Consider the following 12,611-nt stretch of genomic DNA (forward strand, 5'->3'; position numbering starts at 1 on the left):
CGTCAGGGTTGGGGGTGAGATGTGAGAAGCAGTAATGGCTACTGTTACGTTAGCTAGATTTCTGATTAATTATAAAAAAAAGTCTGTATTTTAAGTATAATTTATCATTTCTTGAAGGCTTCATCACCTTGAATATGAAGCCTGGAGGCATGCCAGAGGAAGAGATGTCTTTGGCTATTTGGCTGTCTGGTGTCACGTCATTTCCACTGGTTGCTGTTGGAGATGTTATGTCACCATCACGGTCATCATCGCCCTCATTGCTGGATGCAGGTTCAATTACTACAGAAGGAATAGGCATCTTCTCCTGAGACAAAATAATAGACAACAGTACATTACCACACAGTGTACTAATCTGTGATCACAGAGCAAACTTACACTTCCATTACCTTTTGTGGTGCAGAATTTTCAATAAATTTAAGGTAGTTCTTGACCAACTGAAGTGATATACTAAACTCATAAACACAATTCATAAAAATATAGTCATAAGATGAAAGAAAAACATAAGTTTGTAAACAAAACATCACATTGTATAACTGAAAATAAACAGTCACACAAAAAGTTCATTAATGAATATTCATCGGACAGTCTTTAAGCTAAGTCCAGAGCACTTATACAAACAAGCTGGTTCTCATCAGACATTTGTACCAACGTACAAAATCATGGCTGAATATCTACCTCCTTTTCTGCACCCTCCTTACTGGTTTCATTGGCTGGTTTGACCACTACTGTACCAGCCTCATCTTCTGGGTTGGTCTCTACTGTACCAGCCTCATCTTCTGGTTTGGTCTCTACTGTACCAGCCTCATCCTTTGGTTTAGTCTCTAATGTACCAGCCTCATCCTCTGGCTTAGTTTCTACTGTGTCAGCCTCATCTTCTGGTTTGGTTTCTACAGTACCAGCTTCGTCTTCTGGCTTGGTTTCTACTGTGCCAACCTCATCTTCTGGCTTGGTTTCTACTGTGCCAACTTCATCTTCTGGTTTGGTTTCTACTTTACCAGCTTCATCTTCTGGTTTGGTCTCTATGGTCTAAAAGACGCATCCAGATGTGAGAGCCAGTAATTGAACACTCAATAACAGCCACTCATTTGGATGGATCGCTGCAGAGCAGCACATGGGAGAGCACTCAGCGTGAATCACGATGAAGGGAGCAGGGACCAGTTTAACTGCTGTGGTTGAAACTGTCCTCAATGAGGAGGAGATGAGTGTCAGTTTAGTGGTAAACTGACTAGTGTTTCACCAACAGTCAAGTCATTTGAGTTGGGAAAGGTTCACTAGGCACAATGAAGGGTTCTGGGGAGCACAGATGTCATGGTAGGTGCCTTGCTGAAGGCAGTGTGGTCATCAGCTTGGAGGTGTGTGACCTCTAGAGCCAAGACTCCTGACTTCAGAGCTACCTCTATAAACATAAACTTAGGGTATGATCGATAGGCTTAACCCAATAGTAGTTTTTGTGGTCATTCCCATCCTCAATTCATACTTCTACATATACATATCTAAATGTCCTCTGTTATAATGACATTTTCAATCAGTTCACATCCCAAAAATGTCCAAGTTTGGGTTGCTATGCTATGTTCAGTTCATGTCAAATAACCCCTATAAAAAACCAAGAGACAAAATTCTGTTCTTTTTTGTGCTTTAGAAAAATACACTTCATGCACTTAAGAAATACTTTTTTTACTCAACACTTTAGCCTTAAGCTGCAGTCACACTAGATATTTGCAGTTTGGGTCGCTTTGCAAATTGGGTGTGATCCTCACTAACCATAAATATTAACTACACAACATTGAGGAAATTATGTTAGATAACTATATGTTTGCCACAGCACAGTGTAGCAAAAAGTGTAGATAACTGGCCAGGTTGGCAGCAGTGGGGTGAGTTGTGTGCAGCTGCAGTGAGCCAGGCAGCTAACATTGCAGTTAGCAAGCAGAATAACTCCTCTAATACATACAGTAAAACAACAAAAGTAATGACAATAATACAGCCAGTGGGGAGGAAATAGTAAACAGTTCATGTTTAAACTCTGGTTTAATAGTGTTTTATCCAATTTGGATATTTAATGTTGCTCTGAAGTGCTGCTCCTTTAGAGATCAACACAGCCAAAGCTGTCCTGAAGACCTGAATTCACCTGAATTCAGAGTTCACCAAATTGAAGTCAGCATGAAATTTCGCACGTAAAATATATTCACCCCAGAAGTCTGACACGAAAACGCTCATTGCCGCCAATTCCATTTAAATGAATATACTTGCACCAACAAAATCACAAAAAGTGACTGGGCCTTTATACCTGAAGTATGTTGTCACATTCTTCTTTGAAACTGACAAGCAAAAAGCAGCAAAATGTACCAGACATTTACAGTTTTTGAATGTCTATATCTTAACACAACATAACAGCAAATAGTTCATTACAATGAAAAGGGAAAAGGGTCACCATTGAAACCAAAAAAGGTCATCAGTGCCAACAAATCATATAGTTAACAGTTGAGTGAGAATCAGAATTTGACCTAGTAAACAACATAATTGCTTTTCAAATTTGAATGGCTTTTCACATTATTTCAAAATTTTTGGCTTCAGCCTTTATTGTCACACTTGACCTTGTGGTGTCATGGTTAAATAATTTGGGTAATATGCACCTGGGATAATTAAAAAAAAAACTATATAACCAATAAATGACAAATAAAGAAAAGAAATAAAAAAGAATGTTCATATCAGTAAGGGCTTAGCTCAGAAAACTCAAGTGGATTTTATATCCACTTAAAGTTTAAAACTAAACTTTAAATGGTTTTCTGAGCTATAGTGAATAATGGCGCAATCAGAAAATTAAATATACTTTAAATGAATGTTATATAGTCTCCATCCACAAGTGTTGCAAATGAAATAAAACACTCATTTTATCAAAAACACAAAAGTATCCACTTTAGTCTGTTAATATATACTGTCTCTGCTGAAGCTTTATTTGAATTTGAAGTTTCAAGCAAAATCTTCTATTTGATTCATGAAAAATTTCAGAACTGTACTCCAAATAGTTTTTTGTTATGAATTTTAAAGTATGCCCTATCCTTTGACAGTGTCAACTATAAGAGCTATTGTTGTGAAATCGAAGAGTAATGGCAGATAAAGTGGTATACAAAATCACACACCACAGCCAAAATACCTATCCTATGTTGCATCACTTGCTACAGCATTCCAAGCTGCCTCTGGAAGCAACATCAGCACAAGAAAAGTGCTCCCTACCAAAATGCATAGTGCCAACATTAAAGTTTGGTGGAGTAGGGAGAATGGCCTGGGGCTGTTTTTCAGGGTTTAGGCTAGATGCCTTAGTTCCAGTGAAGGGTAATGTTAATGCTACAGCACACAAATCCATTTTAGATAATTATATGCTCTTTGCTGCAACAGTTTGGGAAAGGCCCTTTCTTTTTCCAGCATGACTGTTCCCCTATACCCTGACCTCAACCCCACTGAACACCTTTGATATGAATTTCAATGTTGATTGCAAGTCAGGCCTTGTACTCTAACATCATTGCCTGACCTTACAAATACTTTGACTGAATGGGCAACAATTCTGATTCCCAGACTCCAAAATGTTGTTGAAAGCCTTCCAAGAAGAGTGAAGGCTGTTACAGCCGCATAGACATCACGGCATGACCTGCCAGGCCATGTGGTACAGCCTTTTATCTCTTTATATACAAAGAAGACATGCCTGACTTGATGCTGAGACAGTATATACAGCAGACAACAGCTAAAAGTGTTAATTCTCAGTGATATTTTCTGAGCAACACTGAAATAACACTTTAGAGCTGTGGGCTGTTTGTACCGGGGAAGTAGTATTGAGATTAATCAGTGTTTAGTTACCGGAGTCTCTTCAATAGGAGACTCTTTATCTTCTGCAGAGGCCTACACACAAAAGAAACATGTGAATGATCATTCCATACACACAGTCAGCAGAATCACAAATGAAAAGTGTGGGGATCCCTCTCAAATAAATCTCCACAGTTTAAGTGTGTTTTAAATGTTTCAGATTAAACACTTTAAATGGTCTATTTCTAAAACAAACAAAAATCAAACAAACAAATACAACAATAAATATATCTATATAGTACATAGTGCCATGAAAATATATTTGCCCTCTCCTGAATGCTTTTATTTTTGATTAAATGCCACACTAAACTGCTTCAGATCCTCATACAGAATGTAATTTAAGACAAGAACATGAGGAAACTCCCATGTCAAAAAGTAATCCTCCCCCTAAACTTAATAACTGGTTGTACCAGTTGCTACAACTACTGTAAACAAATGCTTCCTATTACGAGATCAATCTTTGATATCGCAGTGGAGGAAATTTAGCCCACTCTTTGCAGAATTGCTTCAATTCAGCCACACTGGAGGGTTTTCAACCATGAACTGCCTGTTTATGGGCCTGCCACAACAACTCAAATTTATTTCTTTTGGGCCAAAAAGGCTTTGGGGGAGTCATCAAGGTTACCACAGGTTTTCTTCTTGCAGCTCTGCCATTGATACCATTTTTGTCCTGAGTGTTTCTAATGACGAAATCATGAGTGCTGACCTTATCAGGGGTGAGCGAGTCCTTTGGTTCCTTAGATATTTGTCTGGGTACTTACTTACTACCAATTAAGTGTGGCAAATATGCAAATACAGAACAAATCAGGTGGGGGCAAATACTTTTTCATAGCATTATATATACATACAGTTGCATTTAGCTTGACAGAAGGAAATAATATTTTTGTTTCAACACTTTTAACACAATAATGAAATTCAGCACACATAAAAGTGAAGAATGCATCACTTTCCCAAATATCCTCATTATGACATAAAAGAATAAACTAGATTGCTTTGCTTTGTTATTAGCTACCCAAAAGAAAAAGTAAACACTTGGAGAATTGCCTATAGACTGTACTGGGGTTGTACTGCATCATACATAAGATTTAGTGAAGTATTACCAAAACCTCTGCAGGTGACTCCTGTCCTGCTTCTGCCGCTGGAGCAGATTCCTACATACAGCAAAAAAAGAAACCTCACACTGCTATGATCTACATCTACACATTCTCAATAAACAACATAATCTGTTCTTTTACTTAGTGCATAAGTTGTTGCTGTTGAATTCATTTGCACCAGCAAATCACAGATGCACAAAAACTGTAGGAATGCTCCATCACATAGAGGATTTGCACTGTATGAAGCCAAGTTCATATGAAGCAGTGCTACATATGATTTGAACTTCTCTTAAGTCATTCATGACATCATAAATCATAGTTACCAGCGCCTCTTGACTGACTTGCTCTTTCTCTGTGTCTTCAGCTGGAGTTGTCTACACATAAAAGGAGGTCAAAGACTTCTGTTTTTACCCCAATTACTACAGGCTTCCCCAGATATGGAGGCAATTATAACGTATGAAATACAGAATGATGAAACGCAAATTAAAAAAAAAATTAAATATTAAAATGTTGTGTGTGCACCATAAAAATTACATATCTGGACACGGTCTTGTGATAATGTACTGCACATCTAATACCATTTTTTCACAGTAGGCAATGAGATAAATACAACAATGACTAAAATGAATACAATTAGTAATCACCAAGAAAGTTTGCTTATCATTCTTTGGCATCTAACTGAATTAAATTAAAACAAATCACATAAAAAGAGACTAAATATATATTCCAAATATATTTCAAAAATTAATTACATCAAAATATGCATAAATGAAAAAAACAAAACAATATATATTTTTACACATTCATTTTCATATATAGTAAAAAAGAAAAGAAAAAAGAATGTTATTGCTGTAGCATATCTCTTAAAGCATAATAATAGGGTTCAAATAAGCTTCGCAGGCTGTGTGAGGCTGATAAAAGGGAGAAATGCACATACCTCAGTCTGCTCTGCTGCCTCAGTCTCAGCAGCCGTAGGAGACTCCACTGTGCTCTTAATAAGCAGCACAGCACACAGGAAAACATCATTAGCTACTGCTCTCAGCATTGCACTTTGATCATTTCATTTTTAAAATACAAAAAAAGTAGTTTGTGGGTGAAAAAAATGTAGAAAACAACAAACAAAACAAGAAGATGAATGGGAGGATGATCCAACAAAGATGATATAAAAGCAAAAAGATGATTACAGTGACACAGATGACCATGGTGATGCTGATGACATGATGGAAGTAATGAAGATAATGGTGGTGGTGGCAGAATGAAGAAGGCGATGATGGCGATGGTGACGATGATGATGATGAAAAATTATGCCATCTTATCGATGATGATAATATTTGGGGCGCATTAAAGCACTCACAGGAGCTGTCTCTGCAGGAGGGCTAGAAGCAGCAGTGGACTCTGCTGGTTCAGTTGTGGTCTCTGCAGGAGGAGTAGTGACAGGGCCCCCCTCGCCAACCTCAGCGACTGGTGCAGGGGCCCCCTCACCCTCTGGTGCTAGGACCCCCTCACCTTCTGGGGCTGCCTCTGTACCAGCCTCTGCCCCCTCTGGGGCCTCAGGCTTTACATATACACAACACATGCAGTACAGGAATTAGAATTAGAGAAGTCTCAGTCAAGCTTTTCCTTGATCCCATTTCATATTGTGTATCTGCGTAATAATATCCTAATCTGATATTTGTATTGTCATAGATAATACAGCCACACACAAGTATTAAAGTTAGCAAAACAAATTTAGATATAATATGCTAGGCTGACAACTATTTTAAAATGCTACAGAAAAATCACTTCTCTTTTAGTATGTGCATTGTGTGTCACATACTCTGGACTCTTGTTTTTTGGTGTATCATGTTATGGTGTCTCAAAAAAATTGCTTTTATATTTTAAATCAGTTTAATAAACTGCAAAGCAGTCTTTTTTGTCTCTCTTCAACGTGCTGTTACAAATGTATGAAATTTGCAATAGAGTGATATGCAAACATTTTAACACTCCTTGGCAAATTACATTACGTTAATCCTCTACAGGGAAAATAAAACTTCTTTTGCTAATTTTACTTTCTGTTTATTTACTGAGTTTAACTTATTGGAAAAAATAAAAACATAATGTGCAGAAGTGTGTTCTCTGTTGAGGATGTGTTAACTTATTTTCACTTAGAAAATCAACAAAACATCAACTTTTTCATGTATATATTACTGTATATATTATAAACATAACATAAAAAATGGACAACTGTTTTTTAAAAAAGGTAAATAGCTAAACCACAGCTGAAATACTGTAGATTTGAAATGGCTGTTGGGCTGTTTTCACTTTCCACTTACAAATAGTTCCACATAGCATACATTTAGTGGATACTGTTTGTATGTTAATTCCACAACAGTAGCATAAATAGAGCATAACAGAGAAAAGCCAAAAATAGCTGATATGGTGTAAAGTGTGGCTTGCTCTAATACAGAACATTTCAGGATCTTTAAGGTTTCAGGACACTCCCAATTAGATTAGCAACACTGCATTGTGAGAGCAGACACACACCGGTTCCTTTCACAGGGAAGCAGCATTACAAATTGGCCACAATGAATGTTTAGGTCAACACAAACAAGTCTAAATCATGCACTTACCTTTACACCCAGGTATTCATTTCAGGTCAAATATTCTACACAAAGTTGCACACATGCATCTGTGTAATGCTATCTGACTGTCAACACAAATGGACGCTGTACTAAATAAATAAGATGACTATACTATATTTGCACTACACAAAATAAATAAAGAATATATGTTTTCAATTGCAGCAAGGTGTTATATCAAGCATGAATTACTATATGCAAAGGACAGGATAATTAATACACTTCTACTTGTAATCATAAAACAGCAGTCACTCACCATTTTATCAAAGTCTGCCACAAATGGTGCTGACGCATCCGTCTTTGGAAGCCACAGGACAGAATATAAAAGGAAGGCTTTTTAACAAAAGAGGTATGTTTTTATGACATCTTAAACATATAGTATTAACATCAAGGTTAGTTGTCAAGCTTAGACATCTTCAAAATAGTTTCTAGAGAGAAATATTTTGAGGGGATCATTCAGGAAAAGGTATTAGTAGGGATCATTATAGCAGTAATCTAGACCATGGTTTTTCAATTCCAGTCCAGGGGACCCACTGCCCTGAACAGTTTCAGGTTGTCCCTGTTCTAGCACTCCTGATCCCACTCATCAGCCCTTTATTAGTTCGATTAGGAATAACAGAGCAGGTAATACCTGAAACTATGCAGAGCAGTGGGTCGGTAGAACTGTTGAAAACCCCTGTTCTAGACAGTGCTAGGTGCATTAACTAAAGACACTAAGACACTAGCACAAGTTCAAATATGTCCAGGAGAGTGCCATATAGTTATAAATATACAGACAGATATAGATAGATAGATAGATAGATAGATAGATTTATTAGGAATTAAGTTTGTGCATTAATGCTGGACTATGCAACTTATGTCTCTTTGCAGACAGGTTACCCTGAAATTAATCAAGAAACATTTTTACAGCTGTCACTATGTCTTAATTGCCTTACATGCTTAATCAATACACCCAATAGCCTAGTTACCTGAGCAAATCCATTAAAAGCTTTGTTGGTCACCTAAACCAAATCAAAGAAAGGGTTAGCATGTCCCTCAACACACTTGGATTGTATGATTAAAAAGGGAGTTGTCAAATTGTCAACAAAACTAACAAATATTTAAAGCAAGCGCAGGACAGAGAGGAGCAGAGGACTAGGGTCTGTAGACTGTGGGGATTTACGGGGTCTGAGGGGGTTTGTAGCAGGAAATCGGTACTGCATCCGCGGGCAGGAAAAGAGGGGATCTCTCACTGAGATCTACTCTATGCTACACTACACAAGGGAAGGAATTCAGGTACCTCGTCTCTCTCTGTATCTATTTCTTGGTACAACTTTCCGTATCTCCGATTCGCAACCTCATCTTCAGACAGGTCAGAGTTCTCTGGCTCTTTAAGACCGGCTGGGATTTCTGCAGCTGTAGTCTTTGGACCAGGGACGTTGTTTTGACCAGGAAAGGAAGCAAACTGGTCTTGAGTCTGACCACTTTCACCAGGCCAGCCTGCAATGAAGTCCCCTTGGCCATCAGAGGAGAAGAAGCCACTGCTACCACTCACCTCCTGCCAGGAACCCTTACTGGATCTCTCTATATCAACATCAGGGGGAGGGAAGGCTGCCCACTGGGCAAACCCATTAGACTGTCCACTAGATACTGTCCCTTCCCCACCTGTTTCCCCAATGCTTGCAGACTCCCAGCCCCCTGCCCATCCCTGGTTGCTCTCACTGGCAAAAGGATCTTGGGTACTCTCACTAGCAAATGGGTCTTGGGTTGTTTCACTAAAAAAGGGGTCTTGGTTTGTGTCACTGGCATTGGGATCCTGTCCGGCCTCACTTTCTTGGTTAGGCTCACCATCAAAAAGGTCTTGTGTGACCCCACTTGCAAAAGGGTCTGGGTTTGTCTCACTAGCAAAAATGTCCTGTGTGGTCTCACTTGCAAAAAGATCTTGTGTAGTCTCACATTCAAAAGGATCTTGTGTGGCCTCACTTGCAAAAGGATCTTGGTTAGTTTCATTTGCAAAAGGGTCTTGTGTGGTCTCACTTGCAAAAAGATCTTGTGCAACCTCACTTGCAAAAGGATCTTGGTTAGTCTCATTTGCAAAAGGGTCTTGTGTGGTCTCGCTTGCAAAAGGATCTTGCGTAGCCTCAGTTTCAAAAGGATCTTGTGTAGCCTCAGTTTCAAAAGGATCTTGTGTGGCTTCATTTGGAAAATGATCTTGGTTAGTCTCTTTCGCAAAAGGGTCCTGGCTACGGTTGCTAGCAAAGGGGTCTTGGTTAGTCTCACTAGTAAAAGGGTCTTGTGTGCTCACACTGTCAAAATGGTCTGGCGTGATCTCATCAGCAAAAGGATCTCCTGCCCACCTTCCTGCATCTCCTGCTTGGGATGCAAATGGATCTGAAGCAAAACCAGTTGTCTGGTCCTCTGTGCTTGAACACCGAGGGGCAAAAAGATCACCCTCTGGGGCACTGGCATCTTTCTTAGGCAACTCTGATGCATCTGCCTCTGATTGCCCAAATGGATCTTTTTCTGAGTTGGCAAATGGGTCATTCCCAGTGCCAAATGGATCACTCCCTGATGTGGCAAAGGGATCATTACCAAATGGGTCACTCTCTGAGATGCTGAATGGGTCTGAGCTCAGAGTGGATTCTGAAACATTTAACAATGAACTGCCTACACTCTCTTTCTGCTCTGTAGGATCTGATGTGCTGGACACTGAACTCTGTTGAACAAACCCTGTAACTTCATTAGGTTTCACTGGCTCTGTCATAGCTGGCTGGTCCCAATTAACTGTGAATGTATTCCCACTAAAGTCTACACCAGCTGGAGTGCTCTGTTCTTGGAGGGGTGAAGCAGTATTAGCTGTACCCCAGTCCACAAAACCCTCTTGGGTCACACTGCTTCTAGCAACACTCTGATTTGATATTGTGTTTGGCCCCTCATTCTCTGCAGAGTCAAGCTCGTCATCCGCACTAATCCATCCTCCATTTTGACCTGGTGCATCCCCCCACTCTTCAGCAGTCTCATACTCAGATCCTGACCCATCCACATCTGTCTGACCTGATAAATACCACTTGGAGCTGTCTCCCCCATCCTGTGCTGTGTACAGTTCCTGCCCACTACCCTCTGCGGCCTCTGGTACCTCTTGCCCAAACTCATTTGTGAATATGATCCCTGGCATGGACTGTCTTCTCTCCTCTAACACTGCAGTTGGTTCTCCTTTGTCCCCACCTTTCTTGGCCCCCTGCCCACTGAGACTGATCTGTGGTGCAGCCTGCCTCTGTGACCTTCTGACCCAGCTGCTGCTTGGCCTCGCCAACCCCCACAGCACAGGGATCAGAGTCTGGGTTTGTCTCTGGGTTGTGTTCCATATCCCAGCTTCTAACCTCGTCTGTGGTTGCTTCTCCTTGAGGTGCTGCCTCTGTGGGCCATCCGTCTGCTGGAGGCCAGCCTTGCCCATCAGTCGCAGGCTGAACAGCTCCCGAATCTTCAGCACTGGCTCCAGCAGAACCAAAGTCAGCTGTCCAGTTGGCAGTGAAGCCAGCATCAGGAGCCTGATCAAGGAAGGTAATTAGTGAAGGGTTACTGTCTGAACCATTATCCCTCATGGCCAAAGTACCAACAAACCCAGAGTCTGCCTTGAGGCAGAGGGCGAAGGTAAAGAGAATACAAAGACTTTACATAATCTCAGATCATACAGTATAGAAACACATACCAGAAATCATTATCATTATCATTGCACAAAACTGTAATTACTTGCTCTGTGACTGCACATATAAGCTATAATTCTGTTGTTACTTACAGGCTGGGCCTCAGTATTTGCCTAAAAAACAGAGACGTTTCCGTCAAACTCTTTTAACAAATCATCTACACCAGAAATTTAATACAAATTGTTATGAGAATCTTACAAATGTGATCTCAAAGCTGTTCACATGCATTAGAACTACTTGAATTAAGTAAGTATCAGTAAGAACAAAGGTGAGTCATTTGGTTCTTTTGGAACCAGAACAGAGGAATTCCATTTATTTCAATAAACACAGAACTAAAAAGCTTTCTCACCGCCCATAGATCCCAGGGTAGTGCCTGCGCAAGAGCAAAGTACAAAAATGTATTGTATCAGATTCACATTATTTCATAAAATATATTTAAATCATTCATTAATTACAGCCAGAACTAATTAACATGTGCTACTAAAAGCCTAAGATCACAGAATAATTCATCATGAGGTTTATTCATAATCAAGGCCTTGTCCATTTATGCCATTGACTAAGAAGTGAGGCAGATAAGGACCTGAGATGCAGGTGATTGGGTTTGACCAATGGGTGTATTGCTGTCCGGTTTGAACGGATCAAAGTCCAAGTCCAGGAGAGATTCTCCAGGTTTCTCATTCGGCTGGAGAAAACAATGAAAAGGAAAAAAAAGTGCATGGTGAAACTTCATGGAAATTTCAAAGCAGTTATTCTAAAACAACTGCTGTTTATAAGGTTGTTTCAAATGTGTAAGCACCTGTGGTGAAGTGACACTGATCTCAGGAAAGCCTCCGTCAAACAGGTCAATGATTTGCTCCTGTGCCAGTTCCTTGGTTGGAGTGACTTTGGGAGGAGGAGGCTTTGGAGGCCCCATCTTGAGCTGGTAATGACATGTCATGGACACATACATATACTTAATTAACTTATCATCCAGCTTCAGCCTCATGTATTATCACTACACAAATTCACAAACGTACAAATTCACAATACAGCTCAGAAATCTCTAAGTGTCCACCTGTAACTGCTACGTCTACCAAAAGTTATCTAAAAAGAAACAGATGGCTACATTTTAAAGTCTGCAGGCTACAGTTCCACTTACATCTTCACTCTGTACCATGCAAGAGAGAAATAAAGCAAACATGATTAGCAGAGTCCTTTGTCTGTATTCATATGCACTAAGACTAAAACATAGTGATTTAATTGGAACAATTTTTTTCTTCTATACTCAGTAAACCACAAAAGAAACTTTTTTACAAACCGTTCCTGAAAAGTAATTGAATAATTAATACCATACTTAAAATTGCCATCTTTCTTTTTTACCA

The 12,611-nt window shown here is 39.6% G+C and overlaps 1 protein-coding gene across 3 annotated transcripts in view; it reads right to left on the bottom strand.

Annotated features, from left to right (window-relative positions):
• Window positions 1-12,611, bottom strand: part of amph (amphiphysin) — a 53,261-nt gene that overhangs the window by 3,494 nt on the left and 37,156 nt on the right. Inside the window, exons 11-24 of one of the 3 annotated variants that reach the window (XM_036597090.1) lie at window positions 12,047-12,169; window positions 11,831-11,932; window positions 11,600-11,623; window positions 11,343-11,363; window positions 10,927-11,094; window positions 8,536-8,568; window positions 7,824-7,865; window positions 6,304-6,504; window positions 5,887-5,940; window positions 5,273-5,323; window positions 4,956-5,006; window positions 3,850-3,891; window positions 676-1,026; window positions 128-304 (exon numbers count right to left, since the gene is read on the bottom strand). In XM_036597090.1, the coding sequence (XP_036452983.1) occupies window positions 128-304; window positions 676-1,026; window positions 3,850-3,891; window positions 4,956-5,006; window positions 5,273-5,323; window positions 5,887-5,940; window positions 6,304-6,504; window positions 7,824-7,865; window positions 8,536-8,568; window positions 10,927-11,094; window positions 11,343-11,363; window positions 11,600-11,623; window positions 11,831-11,932; window positions 12,047-12,169 (1,440 nt within the window). The remainder of the gene's footprint in view (window positions 1-127; window positions 305-675; window positions 1,027-3,849; window positions 3,892-4,955; window positions 5,007-5,272; window positions 5,324-5,886; window positions 5,941-6,303; window positions 6,505-7,823; window positions 7,866-8,535; window positions 8,569-10,926; window positions 11,095-11,342; window positions 11,364-11,599; window positions 11,624-11,830; window positions 11,933-12,046; window positions 12,170-12,611) is intronic. The other 2 variants (XM_036597091.1, XM_036597092.1) reach the window with 2 other exon arrangements.

Source organism: Colossoma macropomum, unplaced genomic scaffold (genome assembly GCF_904425465.1).
Source record: "Colossoma macropomum unplaced genomic scaffold, Colossoma_macropomum, whole genome shotgun sequence".
NCBI lineage: Eukaryota > Metazoa > Chordata > Actinopteri > Characiformes > Serrasalmidae > Colossoma > Colossoma macropomum.